The sequence below is a fragment of the Cydia pomonella genome, chromosome 6 (assembly GCF_033807575.1).
Source record: "Cydia pomonella isolate Wapato2018A chromosome 6, ilCydPomo1, whole genome shotgun sequence".
Taxonomy (NCBI): Eukaryota; Metazoa; Arthropoda; class Insecta; order Lepidoptera; family Tortricidae; genus Cydia; species Cydia pomonella.
In genome coordinates this window covers 11,830,012-11,857,049 of record NC_084708.1, presented here as the reverse complement: position 1 = coordinate 11,857,049, position 27,038 = coordinate 11,830,012, and the positions used below count along the sequence as shown (strand labels likewise).

Below are 27,038 nucleotides of genomic sequence, written 5' to 3'. Positions count from 1 at the left end.
TGAAAAACTATATACTAAGCCGATGGCAAAATAAGTAATGTTATAACAGTTAAAGTTTAAGAAATTTTTATTAGGTACCTAATTACATTGCCAAGTCTCGCTGGCATGAGAAGATCAACTTTCAAGATATGTTAATGCGGGGAAAGTTAGGAGCTTAACTGAAAACCTTATCAAATTTCATCCAAATCAGACTCAAGATGCGTGTAGTGTATTGTACTTAATGGCTTTTTATTAAAACAAAATACCATTTATATATACAGTACCGGCCAAGAATATATCACCTTCAGGTTTTTATGGAAAAACCTAGTGAACGAGGAACCCTAAAAAGGTTTGCCGTCAAAACCTGAAGGTCATTTATTTTTGGCCGGTACTATATTATTTTGGCAGAAAACAAACTCGCATTTAGAACAGGTAATAAAACTAATAAAGCCTTAAAACCCAGATTGTACGGCGTGGTTCACTAGCATCTGCGGGTGCCTGAACTCGCTTTCTAGGCTGTATTATTCTAAGCTCTAATCAATGAAGGGTCGTCTGTTTCTAGGAGCACGACGTTGTATTATTTCTGTAAATATTATACAGAATTAATAATAACCCAGCAACGTCTACTGAAGTAATACGGATATTTAGTTAGTCGTGGATAACATCGAAAGCAATCTTGTATCCGTGATACACTTTATACGCTCGCCTCGTCGCGGCCAATAAAACGAATCCCATTTTATTCCTTCCACGAAGGCGGTAAGCGTTCTGTAGAAGTTTTCAACCCAAGGCTAAGGAAATATCAATACTGAACAGTACTTACATGAGCTGCGATACAACAAAGTAGGCAGGTTTCTATAAGTAGCTTAAAATAAATCTCGTAGATTCAATTGGATAGATATTAGTACCACAATCTCCAATTATCTCAAGGCCTTATTTCAGGTCATCTACCTGGCAATTGACACTTGACAACAACAAGTCGCTGTAGTTGTAGGGACATCTCTGGGTTATCATCTCTACTTATTTAATGAACCAGTAATATAGGACACATTGTCACCGTAGAGCACCTATTCTCTCTGAGACGTTTATAAAAACTTGATTGATTATTTGTAAATGTTTATTTTATAGCATTGGCGTCGCTGAAAAAACAGCTGTAAGCTAGATATTCTTATAATATAACCCCTTAAGTAGGTACATATCCAAATTTTAAATTAAGAGCGCCCGGTCTGTTCACTTTACCCGTTAATTTTAAATTAGTTCTCATCACATTAAACGTTATCAGGGTGATTATAAATACTGCACTCATTGTAGATGTTGGTCATTTGATAAGACGCTGTCGAGAAGACAGCGTTTTTAATTGAAACAGTATTAATAGTTTGATATATTTGTTTTAGTTTTAGTAAAAATGTGTGTTAAATTAAGTGCTGTACTAATCCAGACGATTTTATTCTTAATTATAAATGTAAGCAACATTTCAGAAGCCCAAGGTAAGTTCAAAGTGTATTAACCAACTTAAACTCGCACGCTTGAGTGTTATTCTTTAAGGGCCACTTGCACCATCCCACTAACCCGGGGTTAACCGGTTAAAGCTGGAGTTACCATGGCTACCAGTACAATTTGACACTGGGTTCACGGTTAAACTTTAACCGGTTAACCCCGGGTTAGTAGGATGGTGCAAGAGGCAAGATCAGTGTTAATTTCTATGTACATACAAACATACTCGATTATTTCGAACTGTTTTGATATTGTTCATATTTATGTTTTTTAAGCACGTCAAATATTGCAAAAACAGCCTACTTGTCTAGGCCGCGGTGAAAAATATAGTATTTAAGACTGATACCAATTAGCCCAAAAAGCAAAACAGATAAATTCAAAATTTCGTTATGATTTCGTTTTGAAGGAGGAAAGAGTAGAGTACAAACCCCGATTTTGAGAATTTTACGCAGGATTTTTCGCCTAAGCTGTTTTCCTTATCGCACTAATTTTGTGCTGCCCCACTCAGCGCGACGGCGATATTCACCAAAATTTCTCAAATCTGAGTTCTCAGCTGACGGTACCTTTCCTGATAAAGTCTAGCCTACAATGTCAAATTGAAAGCATTTTCGAGCATTTTATTCATATTTTACGCATATTTAGGTTCCAACTTGCTTGATGCGTAAATCTTTGTTAGGAATATGCCTATTAGTGCGTATCTAACAAAAAACAGAACTCTACATAATTAAAGTTATATAAGGGGTGTACCGAAAAAAAACTAAACTTCAAATGAAAAAAACTGACGCGATTGAGAACAAACTAAGGTTTTTAGAATAACTCCAATAAAAAGACTTTTAATTAAACTGTTGTCAGTTTTTTATTTATTTTTTATTTACTCTGTAGGAATAATAGGCTGCTTTTTCCTAGAGCATTCAGTGGTAGCTTTTTACGGACCCGTTTTTCATATTTGCCTGCATCAGCCCATCACCTGCTGGAATTGTTAATGTTTTTGGCTGTTTCATTCTTCTCTTTTAATACACTTTAGATTTCAGCCCAATAATAGTTGAGAGACAAGGTACTGCAGGACGTTTGGAGCTCTTACTCTATTTTATGTCAACTGCCAAATGCGATTTTTGTACGAAGGAAATTGTATGATTTGCGACTTACCCTAGAATTAAGTAACACACATTTTATTTATTTATTTATTTAAACTTTATTGCACAAACAAAGAAAAATGTACAAATGTCGGACTTAATGCCAAAAGGCATTCTCTACCAGTCAACCATTGGGTCATTTTCTGTAACTTTAGCTATCCTAACCGTCGTACGAAGAACTGAACTGACTTTCCCCAGTTTTTACGATAATTATGACAGGTATGCTTCATTTTCGCAAATACTATTAGCAATCTTTGTGACGGGCCCAGGGTCACTTGTTCCTAGAGATCTACTGCTTCGAAGCCTCTGTTCAAACGACATACTAAATTAGTTAATTATTATGAAATGCACGAAGATTCGAGTTAAAAACAAAATTACAGCAGCATGAAATTTACAGGTGAATGGTACAGGCCTTATATTTATGTCTGGATACTATTGAAATACAAAGAGAGAAAGAGAATAAATTTAATAATTGTAATAATCTTTAGAAGGAGTTTTTTTTTACGAGTGTGTAACTTCTTCTCGATCTATATTATAGCAGTAGTAATTATGTACATCCAGGTAGAACATTAAATAAGCGTTGATTTGATACACAAATATGAATCAACATTATTTTCGTTACGTTTCAGATCATCGATATGCCAGATATTTTGCACAAAGAAACCACCGTGCTCTGCAGGTATGAATTACTTTGTGAGTAAGTACAGCCACCTGCAATATTATGTTAAACAACGAAGGCCGCAGAAATATCTGTAACGATCTTATTTGTAGAGCCATAAGAGCGTGTCGCATATTATTACGGCTTTCGAAGAGTAACATATTATTGCAGGTGACTGACTGTACATACCTTACGTACTTATATATTAATATTCTACGTATATCCCAGTGGTTGACTGATAGAGAATGCTTTTTGGCGTGAAGTGTATATTTTTATTTATTTGTTTCGTTTAAATAAACAATATAAAATTATAATAAGATGGATAGGTAGGTAAGTATGTTAACACGTTCACTGTCCCGATACAAAATTATATGACAACGTCACACGTCCTCGTGTGTTTTCACTTTGAAGTTGTGAAGAAGAAGAGGAAGAAGGGAACCCATAGCGGATTCACGGACTGAAAAAAGCGTCATGACCCCACCCGGGCATGAACGCGTTAAAGTACAGAAAATATTAATAAGGCTATTACTGTATTTCATGTGTAAAACTTGACCCTACCTTAGAAGTTTGTGGATAGGTATATGTTATCAATCACGCAATAATAGGCTTAATGGATTTGCATAATCTTTAGCATACATTCAGTTTACAGAACGGTTGTGTATCAAAACTAATGAAGAATATTTTGAAGATAATATGTTTTGTTGAGTTTAATAATTGTAGTTAACAACATTATAAACGAAAAAAATAGGTAATATATATATAAAGTATCTTAAATCTACCTAAGCTAATTTAGGTCACATATTTATTTATATATTTATTTGATTAAATATTCTTTTTATTTTATGTTTTTAGGTTAATCTATTGGACACCCTGTAAAACACAGAATAAAACACCCAAAGAATACTCGTACTTTTTATCACGACAATGCCCACCATTCAAACTTTTTTTACTATCTGTTCCAGGTTCCGTCCCACTTCAAGGACACAGTGTCCCTAAAAGTGTACTACGAGAGCCATTGCCCCGGCAGCGTGAAGTTCTTCAAGGAGCAACTAGCTCCGTCACTGGAGCGGTTGGGACGGCATCTGGACGTTCATATGATACCGTATGGACATGCAAAGGTATGTGGGTGGTGTATTTGTTAACTACACCGGTGAGAAAGAAATATTGAAGACTGACAACCTCCATACAACGTCGCGAGACTCATCATTGTATTTAGTACCTGCATCCCCAAGCTAAACTTCGCTAACTTCAAAAGTGGTAATATACAGAGTGGACAAATAAGAATGATACACTTTGTTTTTAAATTTTAATTACATTAAGTGGAAATTTTATTAAATATTTTTTTCATAAATATATTATTCAGGGTTGGCAATTGTATACGGAAGATAATTTCTGCCAAATGTCTACCACTAGCAGCAAGCAATTTTATCTCAAATATTTCTGTTGTTTAAAACACGTTGTTTGCTCGATTAATTTTGAAAAAAAGTGACAGTGATTGGCAACCAAATTCCCCAAATTTTGCAGCTCTTGACTTATTTCTGTGGGGGTATCTAAAATTACGTGTCTATGCTAACGAGCTGATGAAATTTAAACAGTTAAAACCGACTATTCGACACAAATGTACTAAGATAATGCCAAAAATGTGCGAATAAATGCTGAACATTGGGATGATAAGGGCTTACATTTGCCTGCTGTTAGAGGTGGACATATGTCAGACATTATGTTTCGCATGAATTTGCCAACCCTGAAGAATATATTTTTAAAACAATACTTAATAATTTTTGAACTTAATACAGTTAAAATTTAAAAACAAAATGTATACTTCTTATTTGCCCACCCTGTATAACGTCACATAAAACAATGAAGTTGTATGAAGGTTAAATAGTATGTACCCTTTAGTTTTTCACAACATTTTGACCAGACAGTAATATTGTTGAGACAATTATGTAGCCTTCAAAATTGACTTCCGGAGGGCAACAGTATGTCTCTGATGTAATCATGTAAGAGATAAAAAGTGAATATTGTAAATCGTTCACGCCACTGAAGAGACAAAGGTAAACCTATATTTAAATGAGAGAAACTATGAAAACGTTATTTTCATACTTTTTTATTTTTATTGTTGTCAGCAATTAACGATTGTGACTTTGACAATAAGGCTTATTGTGGGCTTATTACTCGATTGTCACTGGTTAAGCCTAAAAAACTTGTTATTTCGCGTTTCGGATCTCTTCATAGTTTTTTTTCCTAGTTCCCACTGTCACAAAACAAAGGCTCTTTCAAAAATGTAATGGATTAGTTCATTAAGTTGTTAAAGGAGCAACCGGCCACGAATCTAGAACGGGTCGGGATCATCCAGACGTTTATATGATACCACACAGACACGCGAGGGTAATTATTCAAGCAGTAATGGAGTCCAGCAGGACTCACTAACCTGGTTAAATTAGCTTATACGCTTACGTGAAAATATTGTACTTAGCGTAATTACTAAGTACGGCTTGTGGTATATTGACTTTAAATATAAACCAACTCTTAACTTCATTAGCTTAGATAGCTTCCCGATCTTTTAATAAAATGCGTTATTAACAAATTAAAGACCCTTGTAAAAACACTACAGAAATCCTTTTAACTAATATGTGCAGGGTAGCTAAAAGTTGAGGGAGGTCACAACAAAGTTACAATAGTAGAATTTTAATTAAGGAATGAAACGCACTCATTTCTACCGAGGTACTGTAATAGTCCAAGGCTGGTATAATGCCTTTCATCCGAGTTAAACATTCTACTTTTCATTTCGAATACGAGGAAAGTAAAACACATGTGTTTTTTTAAACATGACTTTGTACTTTCAATTAACCATTTAGGTAAGAGTATCATTATTTATGAAATAGGGAGTTGTACACCAGAATGAAAATTGTATAACAAATCCATTTAAAACTTGTTTATCGTTAAAAAAACCGTACTTGTAAAGTAAAATGCTCTAATGCAGAAACGTATCACTTCTGCACATTTTTAGAACAGCAGCTTCTTTCAGAGCATGAGAAATTAAAAAAAAACATTTCCAACGCAAACTAAAATGAGCGAATTCGGATATCATAGTCCTTAGGTGCAGGTTTGGAGATTGTGCCGTTAGTGTGCCAAACAATCGCTAACTGTTCGCGTGCATTCCCTAGTAAAATGTGCAGCGCGCGTGCAGAGGACGATCTACATAGAAGGACCTTTAAACACAGTCATCCGTGTGACACAGGCTGCCTTTAACAAGCGAATAACACTTTTTTCAGACTGATTACGAAAACGGGCGCTACACGTTCGAATGCCAGCACGGCGATATAGAGTGCTACGGGAACATGTTGCACGCCTGTGCTATAGAGGTCGCACAGAACAACACCAAAGCCGCGCTGTTCAACGCCTGCATCATGGAGCGAACGAACGATTACAACACGCTCAACTACCTCGTCAACTCGGTAATTGCTGTTCTATTCTTTAAAGCCGCCAGCGCCGCATCCAATTAGTGAACTCACGGTCAACAAATATTTAATCGTTCTATATCGAATACCTGCCGCACCTATTTACGAAAATAATCGTACAAATATAAATTAGAATCGTACCCGTGACTCATGGGTGAAAACTGACATACTTGTATATGCTATCGAGAACGTAAATTACTTTCTATACATCTCGCTTGCACTTATATGCGAGTACGAGCGAGATCCATAGAAAGTAAGTTGCGTTCTCGATAGCGTTTATGTCAGTGCCGAACTGGTGGTAGCCACAAAAGTAAGGTAAACATTCTAGTGCTCGAGACGGTAATGCCCCATATAGAAAGAAAGAAGAAAGAAAATACATTTATTTAACGCCCCAACATTAAAAAAAACATTGGACGCTGAAATAGGATACCTTGCTGTCACCTCTAATGACAACAATAACAATGACTAAAGCTAAAAAATGACATGTACTGGGGTAGTGACGAGCACTTGGCGTTTATAATCTTGGATTTATATATTTCGGGGATCTCGGAAACGGCTCTAACGGTTGCTATGAAATTTGCTAATGGGTGTTTTAGGGGGTGAAAAATTTATCTAGCTAAGTCTTATCCCTGGGAAAACGCGCATTTTTGAGTTTTGATATGTTTTCCGAGCAAAGCTCGATTTCCCAGATTTTTTAAGTCTGTAAAAATGGCTAATCAAAACATATCATGTTTATAACACACATTTTTCTTAGCAGTAAACTGTAGTTTTTAAGTCACATGTTTTATTTTCAGTGTGGCTACCAGTACAATATTTCCGCAAACGCTATATGGGAGACTATGAACACTGGCAGAGCCGCAATACTCCTAAAGGGCTACGGGGACGAAACTCATGCCCTACGACCTCGCTACGTGCCCTACGTTGTGCTCGACGGGGCCGTCGCGGACTCCGTCACGACCAACCACCTCGGCTACTTCGCTTGTAGACTGCTCAACCCAAGACTGAGTGCTTGTGATACTGTGATATAGTGTGATACAGGGCTACGCGCACGAGACGATTGCTCTACGTATCCTACGTGGTATTCGACAAAGCAGTCCCGGGCTCTGCTGTGTTGTCTGCTGCGTCGTCTGTATATAGTTTGGGTATACTGTTCAATCCGAGACTGCTTGTGATGGTTTGTCATAGGACCTGTTTGCACATTAATATTAATTAGTAGGTACTACATAACGCAAATTACAAATGGATGAACTGAAACTAAACACTAAACAATGTGTAAATGGGCGCATAGTGTAAATAAAAACTGTATTTTGATTGCTACGAGCACGAGTCGAATGCGCTACGTGCTCTTGGGGTCTTGACGGCATCGCGCCGGACCGATTACTCCTACCTAAGGCTGGGTCCACACTTGTATCATCTCGCCGTATCGTATCTCCGTCGCGTAGCTCCGACGCGTATCATGATCGGTAGCGTGGACGCAAAAATATCGCAATCATGCAACGCGCTGTAACTGATCGCACGCAATCCATGTTGCTACGCGGTTATTCAATACCCCGCACACTCTCGATCGGATACGCGTATCATGATCGGTAAGTACGGACGTGTTTTGACACTATCATGATACGCGGTTATGATTGGATACGTGATACGCTGCGATCCATCTCGAGTCGGTTTTTCCTCGATCATCAAAGGGGATACGGACATGCTTTTGACAAGTTTGTACGGGTACCGATCCAAGCACCGATCAGATCAGTGCAGTGCTGACGTAGCAATTGTTTCGTTGTATATTGTATTTTAACCTCCTTGTTATTATAGTCGGTCAAACAAGTTTGTCAGTAGAAAAGGCGCAAAATTCAAATTTTCTATAGGACAATAACTTTCGCGCCAAAAAATTTTAAATTTGCCTCTTTTTTCTTTATGTTTCTCTATAACTCTTACATACTCGTATTAGTGATATAGAGAGACAGAATAGCGGTTCGTTGTCGTACCGCAAACAATTGGCATCTAGGCTAGGCACCTTCTACAGACGAACGATACGGTGTGTTACCATACGATGATACGGCATGCCCAAAGTGAGCGTCCATACTTAATGATACGGCGTTATGATACGATACGCTGATACGCCACGGTTAGTATGGACGCATTTATTCATGCCACGATGTAAGTGATACAGCATGCCCAATGTGAGCGTCCATACTTAAGATATTAGGCGAGCTCGATACGATACGCATGATCGTGAGGGGCAAAATTATACAAGTGTGGACCCAGCTTATTATGGTAATGATATGATACGAAGACTATATCAACTCACCGTGCTTCTCACGCGTATCACTAAATAAGCGAGCTAGTGGATTTCCTAAAACCGTTATGTATTCAGAACGCACCGAGGGAATTATGATAAAGTATTTTTTATCCCTGTCATTCTTCTTCTGTTACTCCTGAATAAGATATTTAGTCAATAAGGATGTAAATAGTACATAAATATTAAAATAAAATATAACAGTAACATGCAGTGCTTTCTTTATTTCAAAGCACCTGTACCCGCTACAGCCACTTGGCCCATTAGTTTAGTCTTTTCTAATCTTATAAAACAGAGCACACTAGAAGGCATTAACAAGCCCTAAATGCTGCACATTAGCATTAGAATATTGGAGTACATGTTAGTTAACTTTTAGTTTTTAGGGTTCCTTACCCAAAGGGTAAAACGGGATCCTATTTATTACTAAGACTCCGCTGTCTGTCCGTCCGTCTGTCTGTCAGTCTGTCTGTCCGTTTGTCACCGTTTGTCTCATGATCCGTGATAGTTGACACTTGTTGCCGCTAAAAAGTACGTAACCCTCGGTGGGCGAGTCCAACTCGCACTTGTACAGTTTATGACTTAAATATTTTCAGTTTGACTACTGCTGTCATTAAAATACCAATATACCTACCCATAACAAAGTAACTTGCGTTTATGATTTTACGGCAGCAGTATCATTGAAATATTTCTAATTTTAGTCATACCTACACGTGTATTTTCCACGTGTCAGAGTTTTCCCTACTTCGTCGCTTAATTAAATAATAGTTATTTGTGACCGCGGCCGGCAAATCTCGTCCTTATGGTAAGCGACAGAGTGGGACGTTTTGCCGGCCGCGGTCACATTTGTGAGAGAGGAGAGCAATGTTCGATATATGAGATAAAGCAAGTAGTAGTGACATGAGCTTTTTTAGTACATTTTCATCACACTTGCTCGAAAAAGATCTTATTTCATGCAGGTATACTGAAGGACAAAGGCCTATATTGTTCCCACGGGAGTTATGGATTGTGATAAATGACATAATTACACACACACTAATATGGAAGAGTGATAGAGAGACACAAAGCGTTTCGTTATCGTAGCGCAAGCAATTGTCACCTTAGCTATAGTCTGTCAATCCATTTCCATCAAAAATGTCATGAAATGAATGTGTGCTTTGTGTCTCTCTATCACTCTTATATTAGGGTGTGTGTAATTATGTCACTTATTCATACAAACCAAGTAGCAGAAATGAGTTTTGCTTTTAAAATACTGACGTTTATAAATTAATATTTTTGTCAAAGTTTAAAATTATTGAGAGGAGGCCTGTGCCCAGCAGTGGGACATATATAGGCTGAATTATTATATATAGTATATTAAAAGTGTTGGAGTGTTGGACGGCCCCTTATTTGGGACGCAACGTGTGTGGACACCCTGGCACCGTCTCACCTCGGCTCAACATCATTGAGAGCGGGCGGGGCGGCCGTAGCTGCCGAGGCTGCAAAATGCCGCAAATATATAGCTCTCACTGACCGGCATATATTTGTGGCTTTTGCAGTCGAAACTCTAGGACCGTGGTGCCCAAGCGCTCATAATAAACCATAATACACAATAAATCATAATAAATCATAATTCGGCAACTTTCAAAAAAAATCATTGATATCACGGGGGACCGTAGGGCTGGCTCCTTCCTCGCCCAACGGATCGGCATAGCGATCCAAAGGGGGAATGCAGCCAGCCTTATGGGAACCCTTCCACAGGGCTCTGACCTGGGTGATCTAGCTTAATATAAACATATTGGGCTAGGTCACCCATGTTATGTTTTTTTTTTTTTTGTTTTAATTTTAGTTTTGTAGGTAGTTTTAATTTTAGGTTACATTTTATTCTAAGTTTGTTATTATTTAAATGTGTTATTGGTTTTAATAAAAATATTAAAATGATTTGATTTGATTAAATAAACCGCCGGTTAAAATATTTTTAAGTACATAATTTTCAATCGTGGCTGAATGCCGAATATGCCGAAATCTCCATGTACCAAAAAGTGTCATCAAAAAACTTTAAATAGGTGGCGCTACAATACCTAGAGTACTTGAACAAAATAATCAAATCATAGGCAGCGCAATTCACTCCGTCAATAACACCTAGGTTCTTAGCTACTCTAGCGCTACTCTGGAGAGATTTGGAACTATTATTTATAGCTGACAGCTGGACACTTTTGCAACAGTTCTATCATAAGAGATGCCACTCCTCTTAATTCCACACTCCATAATGCCTTCGACGCCTAACCTGTCAAGAAATTACAAAATGGCGGACGAATGTTTGATAGATGTCAACGTATTTAGGAATTATTTCGCTTAAAATTTAGTTTTATCTTCCCAAGTGTGATGAAAAACATTTGGGTCTTTAATTCCCTCGTATCCAAAATTTCACTTACCCCCACGTTGCACGATTTACTATTATTACACAATTTTCTTTTTAACACCGCTCGATGGCAACAGACGCCCGCCCGCCCAATACTCAATGCATTAACCCCTGTTGTAAGACTGACGGCCTGATTCGAAGAATGAGATACGATAACTTAAGTTCTGGTTTAGATAAATTCTCATTTAGATATAGTTTGTATGTCATATAATTGACAGAAGCAGCTCGATTCGGGCAACCAATGTCACTTTGACGTGTGAAATATCGTAGATCTTATCGTAGTGATTATATGCTCTTTGGATCTTCTTCTTCTTTTAAAATATGGCTTCCATCAAATCTATGATGATTTTGCCAATGTCAAGTTTCGTTGTAAGTTTTAAGTGTGCTCGTAGAGCATGACGTTGTTCGGTTGTTGCTTTTAGTAAAGAGATAGCTGGACTTTACTAAAAGCCACGATGGATTGCCGGATGTTGATTAAAACATGGTTAAACGCGTTTCAAGATTAGTTTTTCATTTACTGCACACTTCCACGATAGTTCACTGCATAATAAGCTATCAATACTACACTTTGAATAACATAAATGAGCAAAACACAAAAAGATATTCTCGAGACGTCTTCGCCATCTTGAATCTCAACGACAACCCCCTCTTTGGATCTTATTGCGATCATAGCGGAATCGAATTAAACGTCAATTTTGAGATTTCGTTTAGTTATCGATCTTTTAAATATCACGATGCACATATCTTATGCGTGTCTTAATCATTCTTCGAATCGGGCTGTGTCGGGTGCAGTACATTTTTCATAATTACTTTTCATATACCTAGTTTGATACATCGTTATTTTGAATAACGTAATAAATGGCATACTACCGTAATACCCTTCGAGCAATAACAATCACATAATTATTTGTGTGACATAATGAGTGCATGACATAAATGGGTTAGGTTAGGTTGGAACTGCGACTCCGCACAAACGAATAACTGGGTTAAAATTATTTTCGTTTTCTTGTTTTTTGTCCCCAAAAAAGGTGACGGAATGCAGCTTTTTGTACGAGAAGAAATTTAGTTTTCATAATTTTTAATGCAAAATATAATCTATAGCTAGAAACACATACAATAGGACTCAACTTTTTTATTTATTTGATAGAAGACATAGATACAAGCGTGACAGAGTGGTCAGAAACAAGACAATGAAATGAATTTGGACCCAACTACCTAGTAAAAGGAGGGTTACGTTAGGTTAGAACTTCAACCCCCCGTAGCATAAAATACCTCGAAAAATTTAGTTTAGGTTAGGATTGAACTGCGGCCCCCGCATAATCAAAAACCTTTAAAAAATAGGTATGTGGGTACTTAGTTATACGGCCTGCGTATTACTTGTTATAAAAATTATGTAAAACTTTACGTTATCATTAAATTAATTAATTAAAATTAAATTAAATATGTTATACAATATATGTATTTATACTTGATAAAATTATATAAAAGATTACGTCATAAAAAAATATAATATAACAAAAGTCATTATAAAAGATGTTTATATACTACTTATGATGACCGGTTTGACCTAGTGGGTAGTGACCCTGCCTACGAAGCTGATGGTCCCGGTTCAAATCCTGGTAAGGGCATTTATTTGTGTGATGCATGGATATTCGTTTCTGAGTAATGGGTGTTTTCTATGTATTTAAGTATTTATAATATATATTATATATATCGTTGTCTAAGTACCCTCAACACAAGCCTTATTAAGCTTACTGTGGGACTTAGTCAATTTGTGTAATAATGTCCTATAATATATATTTATTATTATTTTACTTAAAAAATATATTACAATAGGCATTATATCAATGAGAGTTTAGATGAAATCACAATATAACAAAAGAAACATATAATAATAATTACATTATAACATATAATATTATATCAAATGGCATTATAACAAATGTATGATAGTTTTTTTGTAACTATATTAAGCATTAAGCACCCATTGCCTATATAAACGCATCCATCATACGCCAGCATCATGTGCTCAGCTTGTAATTGATCATTGCTAATCCCTGGGCTTTTTTGGAGTACCTATCTACGCTACGAATGCTCCAGTCTACTTGGGTCCCTGGGTCAAACCACTTCGTCAGTAGAAAAAGGCGCGAAATTCAAATTTTCTATAGAATAATAACCCTTCGCGCCTAATTAATTTAAATTAGCCGCTTTTTTCTGCTGACGGAAATGTCTTGACAGACTGCATTACTACTAAATAATGTGCCATACTTTACTAGTACTCTGAAGCGTCCAATAAAGTGTGATAACGAATGCAAAAGTAGGTATTTGATTGTGCCAGTGGCGTAGGTAGTTAGTCACAATATACGTAAGTAACATGTGTTGAGTTATCTAGTACAGTATATATAAATACTTAATTGACAGACAATTATCATTCAGACAGACGACAATGCAAAGTTAGCAGTGACACTATTTTAATTGATACATATTCATTATGATTTTGAAGTGTTTATTTAGTTTGTTGGCTATTAGTTTTGCTTACAGCACCTGTACGTACCTACCTCATATTTGGAAATATAAATTATAATACAGCCTGTTTTGTCCATCTTCGGACATAGATTCTATCACAAAGTGTAGATCTGGCATTTTGCCTGATTTTGTTGACAGATTGAATCGTTCTTACAAATTGTGATGTTTGATCATAATTTTCGTTGCATAGTGGTTTTGGTTTTATGTTTCATTCTATATTTTGTGAATACCCGATAACAACGATGTAATAATCAAAATGTATTTGTTTTACCATGTTTTAGGTACAAATCAGAGTTTTATTGTGACAATATTTTTTCAGATATTGATCCGGGAAATAATGCCATTGAATTATACGCGCACCATAACTATGAAGTAAGTAAATAATAGGCTATTTTAACTCTTTGTAAACCAACCCATAAGCAATATAGTTCGTATCTAACCTTTAATACTCAAGGCACGCGTCAACGTTAATGACACGATCTATACGACATGTTAAATACGCTAATATCCGTTAGTGCTAAATTTTACCACCTTATGCGCTGCGATCGCTTTACTTACCACCACCATTCACTTCGCACGGTTGCAATATAACATTTAAAGTTTTTTCTTTTTCTTTTTTTAAGATAACTTTTCTCATAAAATACTTACAATATCCTCAAATTTTATTTAAGTAAATCATTCATATTTTCTTCAAAACAAAGTTGGTATTATTTATTATGAAAGTCCTTCATCTTATGCCATTTTGAAAATACATCAAATTAAAAACTGTGAAAAAATATATATTACTTGCCTATCGCCTTTATTATTTTGAATATTATCTTCTAAGTGCTTGCCTCCATTTGACTATAGCTACGCTTCGCCTACCAACTGGACGTAATGAACCATCAACATACCCTTAACAAGTTCAGTTTTTTTCCTCTTCGTTCAAATTTAAGTTGTATACCTACTTAACTGCAACGAAATGTAAACATTATATTAATGTACATATACAATACAAAAAACGTTAAATTAGTTGTATATTTTATAGGACTTATAAGACACTGTTAATAATAACTTGAGAGTTTACAGATTAACAAAAGTGGAGACAAAGTTGATGTCAGATTATACTACGAGTGTATGTGTCCATATTGCATAGACTTTTACACAAACACTTTAACCAAAACAGTAGAGAAACTTGGAGCATACATAGATCTTAAAACATATCCTTATGGAAACGCAAAGGTAAGTCATACTCACATCCATCAATCCATGTATTCACAATTAGATTAGGTAACCTACTGTTATTTGTTTGTTATAGAAGGATCCAAAGTCCTCAGATTCAGAAACAAATTATATAAAACCCTTACGAGCAACTACCTATATAGACTTTGGATAAACTACTCAATTATTAGCTTTTTATGCTGGTGCCTTTAAGGTTGAAGCAATCAGTCATTTGAAGAAGAATATTAGTATGGTTTACCCAATTTCAAAAGTTTTCTTATATTTTCAGAGGAAGGAAGAAAACGGAAAGACCGTTATCGAGTGCCAGCACGGCGAGGACGAGTGTTACGGTAACAAGCTGCACGCATGCGCTATCGACCTACTCAAGAATACTACTCGGTCCGTGGCTTACATCTCTTGTATGATGTCAGGACAGTGGCAAGATGCTGGTTCAAATGATAAAGGCGCTAATAGAGTGAGCGAAACGCTTTCTTTGTAATGAGGACATATAATGAGGACAATCATAAAGCGCCCGTGTCTTTGACCGTATCGGGCTCCATCCCCCCATTTAACTCCATAGGTGATGATTTCTGGGTAAAATAATTTGGGACGTAGTCACAGTTCAATGAAAATGAAATCCATGTGACTTTTTTGTGTCTTAGTCCTGTATAAGGGTTAGGAATTTTCCATTGTGCCTTGTAAGCACGATTTAAACGAAACTAGAACTTGAAATAGCGGCCAAGTGCGAGTCGGACTCGCCCATGAAGGGTTCCATACCATTTATGACGTATTAAAAAAATCTACTTACTAGATCTCGTTCAAACCAATTTTCGGTGGAAGTTTGCACGGTAATGTATATTATATTTTTATTTTTGATTTTTCATTCTGTTATTGTAGAAGTTACAGGGGGGGGGGGACACATTTTTTCACTTTGGAAGTGTCTGTCGCGCAAACTATTCAGTTTAGAAAAAAATGATATTAGGAACCTAAATATCATTTTTGAAGACCTATCCATAGATACCCCACACGTATGGGTTTTTATTTTTTTATTTTTTGATGTATTAAAAAAAACTACTTACTAGATCTCGTTCAAACCAATTTTCGGTGGAAGTTTGCATGGCAATGTATATCATATATTTTCTTTACATTTTTCATTATGTTATTTTAGAAGTTACGGGGGGGGGGGGGGGGGGACACACATTTTACCACTTTGGAAGTGTCTCTCGCGCAAACTATTCAGGCATATCATATTCGTGACTTCACTACATCTCTGATCCTCAAGCGTTGTTTATGTGTGCAATTTGTATATAAGACTCTTGGGTTATACTAAATTATTGCATCTCTGATTCCAGTGCGGTAAAAAAATGGGAATCAATGCAAAGGAGATCATCAAATGTGCTAAAGGTAAAAAAGGCGAGGAACTACTAGAATATTACGGTGAAGAAACCGAAAAAGATGTTCCGGACAGGGATGGTGTGCCTTGGTCGCTAATAAATGGCAAATATGTCAACGGTGAACTTGACAAATGGCTAGCAACAATCTGTGCTGCTTTAGACCAACCACCTCCACAGTGTAAAAAAATGTGAACTAAGGTCTGGAAGAGATCCATTAAGGAGATAAACTTACTTTATTATTAATTTATATGAATCAACACATAATTATTTTACAATTGTGAAATACATTGTTTTGGGCTAAATTTTATTTAAGTTATTATGGTATTAATCAAAAAGATTTAATAATTTCAGAGGTGTTTGTAATATTGTTTATTATGTATTATAATGACTTTAAAAAAACAGTGTATTCTTTCGATCCTGAATATGTCAACGCCAGATATCCTATTATAAAATGTTGGTTTTTCAAAACATAAACTTAATGTTGATATGCTTCAGTTGAATATTTATAGAATTGTCAGAATTGTGTTGACAGAGTTGTATGAACGGTTAAGAATAAATTAACAGTTTAAAAAACACTAGAAAAACACGCTTTTTGTCGCAAGTTGAGCAAAGAATAATTCCCTTCGTTAAAATCATTAAATTAAGCTGTGCATTTGCGCAATATGCATTTCGCGGCCAAGGTGTTCTTTTTGCTCAGGATATATTTGAGATAACTGTAAAACTTCTAAGTCAATACATAATAGGTTTATTATAAGCTTGAAACCTGATCGTGTTCAAGTCCATTACGTGACCTTTCTCACAAGTGTCAACACGACTATGATACGATATTCCATCATGGAATGCCAGTGCCTATCTTCCGGCTTCATCATCAGACCTTGAAACCCAATCGTGGTCAAAGTTCATTACAAGACTTTTCTATCAAATCCAAACACAGCTATGATACGATGTTCCATCATAAAGTTCCAGTTCAAATCTTCCGGCTCCATCGTCAGATCAGTTCGACAGTACCATATTATTGTATTGTCATCAGAACTACATACAGCTGCCAATTTTCATGACGCTACGATCCTTGGAAGATGGTTAAATTAGTTACCTTAGATTCCATTACATAGTTACATACAGGTCGACCTAATAAAAGCGTGTTAAAAATTGGCAAATGAGAAGCCACACTGAACTCATGCATTATTGAAAAAAATGCGTGGGGACCTCTAGATGGCTGGTGGTGCCTAGGGGGAACCATAAACGGTAGCCGAACTTTTAGGTATGCTACAACCTTTAGTGCTAATAATAGACTACAGACTAGCACGACCGAAGACTTTGCTCAACTGGAATGCGCGAGGCTCTTAGCCTATCTTTTCCCATTTTTAGTCACCTCTTAAATTAGGTCATTATGAACTCGTTTGCTACGTGTAAGCAAAAGACCAAACTTTCTCCAATTGCGATAGCATAGGCGTGTAAAGCGCCTTTTAAATAATTACAGCAACACAGTAGATTTGAAGCAAGGATTTTATTTACGTTGGTTTTGCTACGTAAGTACTCTAGATTAAGAGATCGATATATTGTCACAATACTTAGAAATTAAACATATTTACCGGTAAGATTTTATGTTTGATTAGGCTTATTTAATTCAGAAATATCCTTAACTTCATTAGTTAAGTTTTTGTATCATCAGTTTTATTTGTATAATGCTTTAAAAACATGCAATAGATTTCAAATGTGAAATAGGTCCTTAATAATCCTATATATTATTTTACTTATGATTAATAATAAAACATGGTTTAAATAGGAATAATTCTTAGAAAACGAATTCCCCTGCCGGACAGAAAAATTCCCGTACCCGCATCGAATTTTCAAACTAAAATTACTTTCAAAAGTTTATGAGGATGTGTACCGTGAGAGTAATACCAATTATCACATTACATTTTACTGTATTAAATAAACATTCCAAAATTCCATAGAAATGAGATTTTTATTTTATTAAATTGCTCGTTTGGTGAAATTGACCCAAATTCTTTTTTTTAAGCGCGCGATAAATCTTCAACGAGTGTCAAATTTAAAAAATTAGATGCATATACATATATTTAATATATACCCATTAGCAATCTAAATAAGAACTAAATATGTACCATGGTTTGCAAGAAATAAATACTGAATACTAAAAATTATACTGTTAACCTATTAAATAAAAGCAGTACATAAAAATATTATTGTTTTAATGCGTGGCAGCAGGTAAAATTGACGTTTACATTGGTAAAATGGACTTTTGCGCATTGTTTTCCAAGAGATGAGGCTTATGCCTTTAAGTAAAAATTTAATTTATAGCCGATGTAATTTAAATTACTATTCTCCGTCGAAAACTCTCCTTCATTAATAAAATAACTAATCTACTCGACAAGTTAAAAAAGATAAAAAATAGAGATACTACTCCTAAAACTACGTGTACCTCGATATTTTTCAGTGCGGAAAATTAATGAAAATATACTCGAAGCCTATCATTGAGTGTGGTAATAGTGAAAGAGGCGATGCTCTACTGGAATATTATGGTATAGAAACTGATAAGGTGACAGACCCACATTATAAGTATATGCCGTTCATATTGCTGAACGGAAAGGAGTTTGACACAGGCAGGGATGTAATGAAGACAATCTGCCACACTTTGGCTAAGCCGCCACCACAGTGCAAATAATATTTGTAAGTCATTCAACATATTGAAACTATGTTCTTGTTTATTTTATGTATACGTTTCAAATAAAAACCACATCGTGTTGAACAATATTTTAATTCGTTTAATTACATATTGTTAACCCTTAACTTGGCACAAACAAGTCATGGTCGCAAGTTCAAGCCTCGTCGGTGCTTAAAATAATTCTAATAATTCTGATTCTTATTGGGAAAAAAATACAAAAAGAGGGTCAAAGGTTAAGTATGTCCTGACATACATTGCCAAATTAAGGGTTTGATGTAGCGAGATGTGCTGTGAGTGTGATTTTGTAGCTAAAATTTGACAGACAACCAAAAAATCATAGTCCAACATCAATAATGACACGGATCAGTTAAAATAAATACAAGGAATCGATAAAAAATACTACTTTTTGATATGACCATATATATGAATAAATTATACCCATAACTTTATTTTACATAAACCATACAATGTCAAAGGCTATACGATATTCGCTTGGTTGTGTTAGTTAGATTATGATTTATAAGCTGTTATTTTAAGTGATACAATCGCCCCGGTCTACCCGAGTAAAAGTGCGAGCATTATCATTATTGTATGTCACTCGCGCACATGTCAACGGTCAGACGGCGCTGCGCAAACGCTCATCATGTTATCATATTCCAAGTGTTTTGTTTGGCTATTATACTCGTAGGTAGCACCGCAGATAGTGCTGGTATGTACTATAAATTTACAGCTTTAGTATTTTTACAAGCTGTCTTAACTGCACACGTGTACATGTACTTAAATTGGCACTTACAACGGGTGACATTACCTTCTGATATGATCAAATGTAAACTCAGTAAACTATAAAGCTCAACATTATAAACAACACTATTACTTATAACTCGGTAAGGTTAGTATATGTTTTTTTTTTCAATATAATGCTACCATTGCCCCTGCCTTCCCTACTAATATAAAAATGCAAGCATTATGATTTGTACATCACTCGCGCGCAAGTCAACGGTCATACGGTACTCTGCAAACGCTCATCATGTTATCATATTCCAAGTGCTTGCTATGTTTGTTGGCTATTAGCAGCGTCGATAATGTTGGTATGTATTATGAATTTACAGCTTTGGTATTTTTACAAGCTTGATTTGTCTGCACATGTGCACCTACATATTTAAATTTGCGGTAAAAAACCGTGTTACTTTATACATACATTGATTATGACCAAACATTATTTTAATATTTTGCTTTTTACTACTCGATAATGTTTTATTATAATTTCATGTAGGTACATGGAATCAATTTCCGATACTGAACGCCTCTGAGGTAATTTCGAGCCGTACCAAAAATTTTATCTGATATTTTAAGTGAATACTTATTATCAAAAATATTTGATGATTTGTTTGAGTTTTGTTTAGCACAAGTAGTCGTAAAGTACTGTTAGTAAAGATCGCCCCTTGCCGCATATAGATAGATAGAATACTCTTTATTCGCACACCTCAGTAAAAAGATACAAGAAAAATAAACAATTGATTAAATGTAGAGGCAGACAACAGGCAGCATATAATAAAACATATTTGTTGAAATTAGAACTTTTATAGCTGTCAATAGAGTTGATTATCATATGCACCATATATGGTTTTGTATGTAAGGGTTAAGAGTCGATTGCACCAAACCTTTGGAAAGTTTCGTAGTTCACTGCTGATTGAACGGCAACGTTGATCAGGGTGGATCACTCATGTATGGATTTTTTAAATTAAATCATTCATTTACAGTAATATTATGTTGTTTTAAGTCCTAACGAATAATATTTTGTTAAGAAAAGGTAAATTAAACCGTATCTTTAGCCCGCGCACACGCGGTTTCAAATTTTAGAATTTTCATAGAAAACTTTTTTTAACTTACACTAATTTTTACACAACATTCATATATTTCTGTAGAATTATCTACTTACATAATACTTAGTTGAAAAAAATATACAATTAACGTATTATTATAATTATTTTAGACCACGTCGGTGGCAAACAAGCATACGGCCCGCCTGATGGTAAGCAGTCACCGTAACCTATGGACACCTGCAACACCAGATATATTACATGTGCGTTGCCGTCCCTTTAAAAACCTGTACACTCCTATTTTGAAGAACCCCATATTGTAGCCCCTCGGGAAAACCTCGGCAGGGATCTCATTCCACAGTCACCATATTATTATTATTAGCCTATTTAATAGTACCTCTACTACTATAGACATAAAAAACAAAAAATTACAATAAACAACAGCGTACTTACTTCATTAATGATTCTTATTACCGGTATAATATTTTTCATTTTGGTTGAAAATAATATTATTTTCATAGGTTTAGGCTATTGATGTCTATCGACTCAATCGTCATTATTATATGAATGATATCAAGCTTGCCGATCGTTGCGCGGGATATTACACTTAAAATAAAGTATTGATATTTAACACATTTCTAAATAAACATGTTAGACAACATAATTTGACTATTACAAAAGGATTGGAAAAAAAATCGATCCAACCTATTGATCAGTCCGACCAGTGAGTTTGGTGTTGGGGCAAAGGGCCCTTAATATCTAAAAACTAAATTTAGAAACTAGTTACTAAGAAAAATATGACAGTTAATGACTTATTTTTTACTTTTAGAAAGCTACTCAAAATATCCGGATCTCAAAGGTCTTGAACAATATTATCACTATCAGGTAAGCCTTATATTCCATAAAATTATTAGTGCATGTTTTCACAATTTATCTAAGACTTACAAACGTTATTACTAACGTTAAACGTTATAACTAAATATGTAACTAAAGATTCTCTATGCCAAATTTCCTATAATTATGTGTATAGTTTAATGTAATGTTTCTTTTGATATTGGTGAGCAATAATAGTATATTTTAACCAACCCGAGTTAAATACTCTACTTTTCATTTCGAATAGGAGGAAAGTAAAATGCATATGTTTTTTAAACATGAATAAGTATAATTATTTATAGCATTTCTTGTGGGTACTTTCAATTATCCATTTATAATAATATAACAAATCCGTTATTTATAACCAAATTTCAATTGCTTATCGTAAAACATGAAAAAAAGTGGCCAAGTGCGAGTCAGACTCGCCCATTAAGAGTTCCGTACCATTTATGACGTATTAAAAGAAACTACTAACTAGATCTCGTTCAAACCAATTTTCGGTGGAAGTTTGCATGGTAATGTACATCATATATTTTTTTTTTGTTTATCATTCTCTTATTTTAGAAGTTACAGGGGAGGACATACACATTTTACCACTTTGGAAATGTCTCCCGCGCAAACTATTCAGTTTAGAAAAAAATGTTATTAGAAACCTCAATATCATTTTTGAAGACTTATCCATAGATATCCCACACGTACGGGTTTGATGAAATTTTTTTTTTGAGTTTCAGTTCTAAGTATGGGTAACCCCCAAAATTTAATGTTTTTTTTCACACAAAAATAGAAAAAAACTATTTTTGTGTGAAAATCTTAATGCGGTTCATAGAATATATCTACTTACCAAGTTTAAACAGTATAGTTCTTATAGTTTCGGAAAAAAGTGGCTGTGACATAATCGGACAGACAGACGGACATGACGAATCCATAAGGGTTCCATTTTTTGCCATTTGGCTACGGAACCCTAAAAAACGTACTTGAAAAGAAAAATGCTCGAGTGCAGAAACGTATCACTTTCTACACACTCTTTAGAGCATGAGAAATGAAAAGAATATTAAACATTTGTATCGTATTGTATTTTCAGACTATAAATGGAGAAAAAGTTGAACTGCAAGTGTATTATGAATGCCTGTGCCCTGACTGCACATCATTTCATCTAGGCCCTTTAGACGACGTTTACAAGAAAATCGGATCTTACATAAATCTAAAATTATATCCGTATGGAAATGCTAAGGTTGGTCATCATTGATTAATTGCGATTTTATTTATTTATTTAATCTTGATCCTATATTATCTATATGCGATTTACTCGTATATATCTATATTTGCCCATTATAAAGATTAAGTCTAACGTTGCAACGGGGCAACTCCGCTAGCATCCTAGGGAGCGTTCCAGAAGCGGGTAGCTTTTGGGGAGGTATTTTATATTTAGTATCTATGTGTGTCGCTATAAATATAAGTATGTACTACGTTATTCTCTACTCGTAATTGTGATATCAATATACTGTGTCAGTTTATTATCGTTCTAAAGAAAATAAGTCATTTATTTTTAATATATTTATGAGGTTACCAGAGCGATGCCCTTCTAAAGAACTAGACCACCTGCAAATTAACTAACCAAACCAAAGTATTTTTCGCATTGCGCTACAGAGCTCTTTACTTTGTCGTCCTTCATCATACTTTTAGATGGTATTAACATAAGCTAGCGTAAGCCGACGCCACTTGGATGATGTTTCAATTTTCTATCAAAAATTTTAATCGAATCTACATTTTCAGAGAACAGAAGAAAATGGTAAGACCGTAATAACCTGCCAGCATGGACCAGCCGAGTGTTACGGCAACAAGCTGCATGCATGCGCCATCGACATACTGAAGGACATCAGTAAATCCGAATTCTACAACTCCTGTATGATGAACGGGACATGGGGAGGCAGAGGTTCCACTGATTTGGACGCTACTAATGTAAGTACGCTACCACAACAAATAGGTACCAGAAACCTATTCATTATTATTTCACCCAATAAAATAAACTGGTCAAGTGCAACTCAGACTCGCGCACCGTGGGTTCCGAATAATTTTCCAATTATCGCATGCATGTTTATAGTTTACTAGCTTTTCCGGCGTGGAATGATGATGATGATCACTGATAAAAACTATCCTACGTCCTTCCCTGGGCGTCTGACTACCTCCATACTAAATTTCATATAAATCGGTTGAGCGGTTTAAGCGTGAAGAGGTAACAGATAGACATACAGAGTTTCTGTTGCATTAATAATATTAGTAGGGATTATTTATTAGACCGAGCAATAAGAAGGTTATAGAGGGAAATGCTTGGAACACCATTTTAACTCCGTAACTTTTTTTGAGCATTCATTTCCTGGCCTATATGTAGTAAAAGACTTTGTTTTCCGATTTTGAAATCGATAGCGAAAGTAGTTTTCGAGATTTAGCAATTTTACAGACTGGGACGCACCCTCTATTTCCATCAGTTTGTTACAAAACCATAACAACTTTGTAAAGAAAACAATAATTAAAAATAAATATTGACAGCAGATGTATTTATGTTTCAACCGGAGATCGCTTTTTAGTAAGGAAAAATCCTCACTAAAAAGAGAGCTCCAGTTGAAACTGGTAATCGACTTTAAAATAATACTTTCTTCTAGTATTGCTTTGCTTCTTGTGCCATATTCAGTGAATTAAGCTATGAAAATATGTATAACAGCCAAACCGACGGGAGCTTACCAAAATTGACATGCGCTAAAAGTACGTGTTGCTTATTTAGTTTCCTAATTTGCTTAAGTATTTGACAGACAATTATCGCATAGAACCGCGTTGTATTAATTCCCATATTTTTGGTTTCAGTGCGGACAGTCAATGGGAATCGATTCAAAGCCGATCATTGCATGCGCTAAAAGTAAAAGAGGTGAAGACCTTCTGGAATACTACGGAAAGGAAACAGACAGGCTGATCAACAAAACATACGTGCCCTGGGTACTGATAAACGGAGAGCTGTTTGACACCGATGACGATTTGATGAAGAAAATCTGTGAAACTTTGAGCAATTCGCCACCTCCGTGTGCAGAATTAAGAGATTAAATCTCCGCTTTCCATCTATTTATCATCTATTCACTACAATCATATAGTTCACGATACCATAGAGTATTTATTAATCTATAAGTAAATATAATATTGTAAATGTATACAACTATCTTAAACAATATATATAATAACGATCATTAATCAATATCAAAATAGGTATAAATGGGTACCTATGGGTATTCCTCTGCGACTGGGAAGTACTATTAATTCACGTATCTTTAATATTTCGTTTTTTCTCCAATAGATACTATCCTATAAATACAATGCATTGTTTTAAAATGGATATCATACTCGTATCAACATAATGTGATGAAATACGAGTAAGTAAAGATGCGAGATGAGAAAGATAGGTAGTTGAAGTATTAAGAAAACAATGCAGGCGTTATAAATATAAATACGTACCTAATAATATTTTGTAATATTTTTATTAACAGACTTCAAGATTTCAAAAGGAGGAGGTTATCAATTCAGTGTGTATGTTTTTTTATTGTATTTTTTAAAAGGTTTGTTACTTCATAACTCCGTCATTTCTGAACCGATTTTGAAAATTATTTTTTTATTTTAATCTATATATATACAGATTGGTCCCGTTTTTGTCAAAACTCAGTTCTGATGATGGGATCCATGACGAATCGAGGGAACTCTTCAAATGTGAAGAGCATACATAAAGTTATTTTTGCATTTTCATCAACAAATCAAGCATTTACATTTGTAGAAGTGACATTTGATGAAGCGGAACTGCTGATGATGAACATAATGGAACTCTTTATCGCCGCATAGTTCACGTTTGGCAATCTGTTCTCTTCGCATGTTTGTGAAGCAGTTAGGTTTTCAAGGTACATTTTTGTCAAGCTTGAGTTTTGATGATGGGTTCCATGAGGAATTGAGGGTACTTCCAACTCTTTTAAGCAAACTTATAGCCATTTTTAATATTGTTTCATGCACGGTGTGAAATAATTTATTTTAAATATAGTCGAATACCCTATTGCGGGTAATATACCAATCTTTTTAATTTCATTGTATGAAATCCAAAATCAATCAATAATCTTTCTTTCACCGGTCTCCCTCATTGAAGTTGGTTTTTTTTTCTTAAAAATTATATATATACGTAATTATTATTCTTTATCTTAGTAAAAAATATGTTATTAAAAATATGCCTCTTATTATATTACTCTCTTTATTCATTTTGTTATTTAATTCGGATTGTAATATAATATTAAAATATAAAAATACCATATTATATTGGATTATAATATTAAAATATAAAAATACGCAAGTATATTCAGAGGTTGCGAATTCTAGGAACTTATGTTCATAATTTCTTTGATATATCCAATCGCTTTTTAATGAAGGAATCTCCCGTGAAGAAATGACACGAAACGGCAAGGTCTTGTTGAATTATCGTAGGTATGCTAATATTCGCATGCATTAGGATACTTAAAATTAAATATCTAATCAAAAGGATCTAGTTAATTAAATACAAATGTTAAGGAATTGGTTTACTGGTAAAGAATGCCTTAAGACATTTAGTCCGTCATTTATACCATCATGTATTGCGCAACAAAGATTAAATAATAAAGGCATCATTATTATCTTCACCGTTAACTTCACCAGCTATAATGGAACGAATCAATCAATCTGGGTCATCAAACGCTGTCACTGTCGCACTAATATGGAAGAGTCATAGAGAGATACAAGTGACAATCGTTTATACTATAAACATTATAGAAAACGCCAAAGGAAACTTCAATAATGTAATATGGAAATAATCACGTCACGTTTGGCATCACATTGCATCTAACTTCCCCATAGGTGTATTTTTATTCTTTAATAGGGAGTATTACTGCAATGTTCTGCCGCCAGAGTGCAGCACTAGTACCTTTCGTAAACCATAGAGGTACTTATACATACTGTACCTTAAACTATTTTTTGACAAGTTTTCACACATAATAAAATATGATATTGATGCATTACAAAAGGGCCTACTGGGAAACTCGAAAATCGAAATTTAGTTATCTGCTCTTCAT

At 35.0% G+C, this 27,038-nt stretch overlaps 2 protein-coding genes across 3 annotated transcripts; both read left to right on the top strand.

The window, feature by feature from the left end:
- Positions 1-1,204: 1,204 nt before the first annotated feature.
- On the top strand, positions 1,205-18,649 carry LOC133518566 (uncharacterized). Its single transcript, XM_061852227.1, has 11 exons — positions 1,205-1,463; positions 3,233-3,282; positions 4,224-4,379; positions 6,537-6,719; positions 7,517-7,749; positions 8,535-8,546; positions 13,901-13,962; positions 14,262-14,314; positions 15,002-15,163; positions 15,432-15,617; positions 16,495-18,649. Exons 1-11 carry the CDS (start codon positions 1,382-1,384, stop codon positions 16,726-16,728), a joined length of 1,413 nt encoding a protein of 470 aa, XP_061708211.1. The 5' UTR covers positions 1,205-1,381; the 3' UTR covers positions 16,729-18,649.
- A 723-nt stretch (positions 18,650-19,372) lies between these two features.
- LOC133518958 (gamma-interferon-inducible lysosomal thiol reductase-like) lies at positions 19,373-26,179 on the top strand. Of its 2 annotated transcripts, none has more exons than XM_061852759.1 (5): positions 19,373-19,931; positions 21,872-21,927; positions 22,997-23,146; positions 23,689-23,874; positions 24,775-26,179. In XM_061852759.1, the coding sequence occupies exons 1-5, from the start codon at positions 19,814-19,816 to the stop codon at positions 25,006-25,008; spliced, it is 744 nt and encodes a 247-aa protein (XP_061708743.1). In that variant the 5' UTR covers positions 19,373-19,813; the 3' UTR covers positions 25,009-26,179. The 2 variants fall into 2 exon arrangements, with proteins under 2 accessions (XP_061708743.1, XP_061708744.1); XM_061852760.1 differs by having other exon boundaries at positions 19,679-20,310.
- The last annotated feature ends 859 nt before the right edge of the window (positions 26,180-27,038 follow it).